Genomic DNA, 1695 nt, shown 5'->3' on the forward strand with positions numbered 1-1695 from the left:
TAAATCTTACAGAGACCACATTGGAATTTTTTTTTAAAAATCCATATTATGAGAACTGCATATAACTATATGAATTACAGTTTTAATGAAAATAAAAACTAAATCTGCTAAAGGAATGATTTTACATCTGACCAGTTTATGTAGAAACACCTCTATGGTTTTATTTGTATATAAACTTTGCATAATAAAGACTATTTGAAACACTCAGAAATCAAATTTGCGGTACTGAAAGTGACTGGAATTAATTTCATATCCCTTGCATCTGTGCACCAAAAATAAATGCATATGATTATAACAACACTATAGTAAAGAGATGGTTTACTTGTCATAATATCCTACATTATACAAGGGGCAGTTTCATATGGCTAATTTTCGGTACTACTTCTACTCAGTTGTGTCTAGAATAGTATATATTGGGTAAATGATAAGGAAGTGAGAGTGAGGACACTATGGGTAATGAAATAAAGAGTCAAATATCTGAAGGAGGTGTGACATTTAGAATAATTTATAGGCTTCAAGAAGTAAATCAAAGTCAAATGATATGCGTAAATAAGAAGTAATCGCTAACATCAGAAATAGAATATGATTTTCTTTGTATCTTGAATAAAATAGCTAACTTAAAAAATTTTAAATATGATTCAACCAAGAAAAATAATTTATATACAGACACATTTCATCGCCTTACCAATTTCTGGTTTTAAATATTTATAATGCATAACAGACATTCTTTTGAAAAACTGATTACACAAATAATACACAAGAAATTAAAACAAAAACCCACATATAATTCCTCTCACAAACTGGCATACTGGATGAAGGCAAGAATGGATAAAAGAAGTCATATGGCAGCTTTAAATCCAATCTTGGTGGTTGTGCAAATGCTGGGTGTGCAGACTGAGTGACATCTACAAACGATACCGAAGACACAAGTTCTATAGGAACTGTCTGGTTCTGACAAGATGGTCCAGTGCAAGTGATAGCAATGTCCTGAGGCTCTCCATAACGAAGAACAATGCCCACGACTTTTGCTTGCGGATTGGCTAATGCACCCTGAAGACTGAAGGCTATTTCTAGATGCATAGAGAGGACCAGCTCAGCACACTTAGTTTTACCAAGTATTGAACCTGAAATAAGTTTAATATAATAATTACCATCTGACATGATAATTCCTTTTTTAGATAATAAAAAAAGATAATCCTAACCAAAACCTCTGGTTCTTTGATAATATCCATATAAGCCATGACTCTCTTTTTGAAACAATACAAGCACTGATTACCCACTTGAAAATGATGCAGCTCTGGGTTTCTCTGGTATAAGAATTGGAACCCAATCTGCTGCATTGTTGACATTTGAGTCCCCAAACGATGCTATTCGCAAACCATTAGAACTCAGCAATACAGGTCCCAGAAGTAGTTCTTGGAATTTCTTCTGTAAAGCTTGGCACCTATTTGCTAAATCATCTTGGGTTACTTTCATGGCACATCCTGACCTGATATCTTGACCAAAAGTGACCTGTGTGCGGTGGTTGCAGGCCCCTTCTGGCCCTGGAGACAGTATGGTTAGCCAGTTCTCAGGATCTATATCAAGGATGATGGCTTCTTTCAAGTCTCCTGAAGTTTTAAAAAATCACAATTCATTAATGCATGGAGGAACACTGAAAAAATAACAGACTTATATAAACAATAATTTAGCATT

General features: G+C 34.3%; 1 protein-coding gene across 1 annotated transcript in view; it reads right to left on the bottom strand.

Annotated features, from left to right (window-relative positions):
* The window catches only part of LOC119588759 (tectonic-3-like), an 8679-nt gene continuing 6984 nt past the window's right edge, over window positions 1-1695 (bottom strand). The window contains exons 12-13 of the mRNA XM_037937399.1: window positions 1281-1610; window positions 1-1124 (exon numbers count right to left, since the gene is read on the bottom strand). Coding sequence (XP_037793327.1) covers window positions 742-1124; window positions 1281-1610 — 713 coding nt within the window. The 3' untranslated portion in view covers window positions 1-741. The remainder of the gene's footprint in view (window positions 1125-1280; window positions 1611-1695) is intronic.

Source organism: Penaeus monodon, chromosome 24 (assembly GCF_015228065.2).
Source record: "Penaeus monodon isolate SGIC_2016 chromosome 24, NSTDA_Pmon_1, whole genome shotgun sequence".
Taxonomy (NCBI): Eukaryota; Metazoa; Arthropoda; class Malacostraca; order Decapoda; family Penaeidae; genus Penaeus; species Penaeus monodon.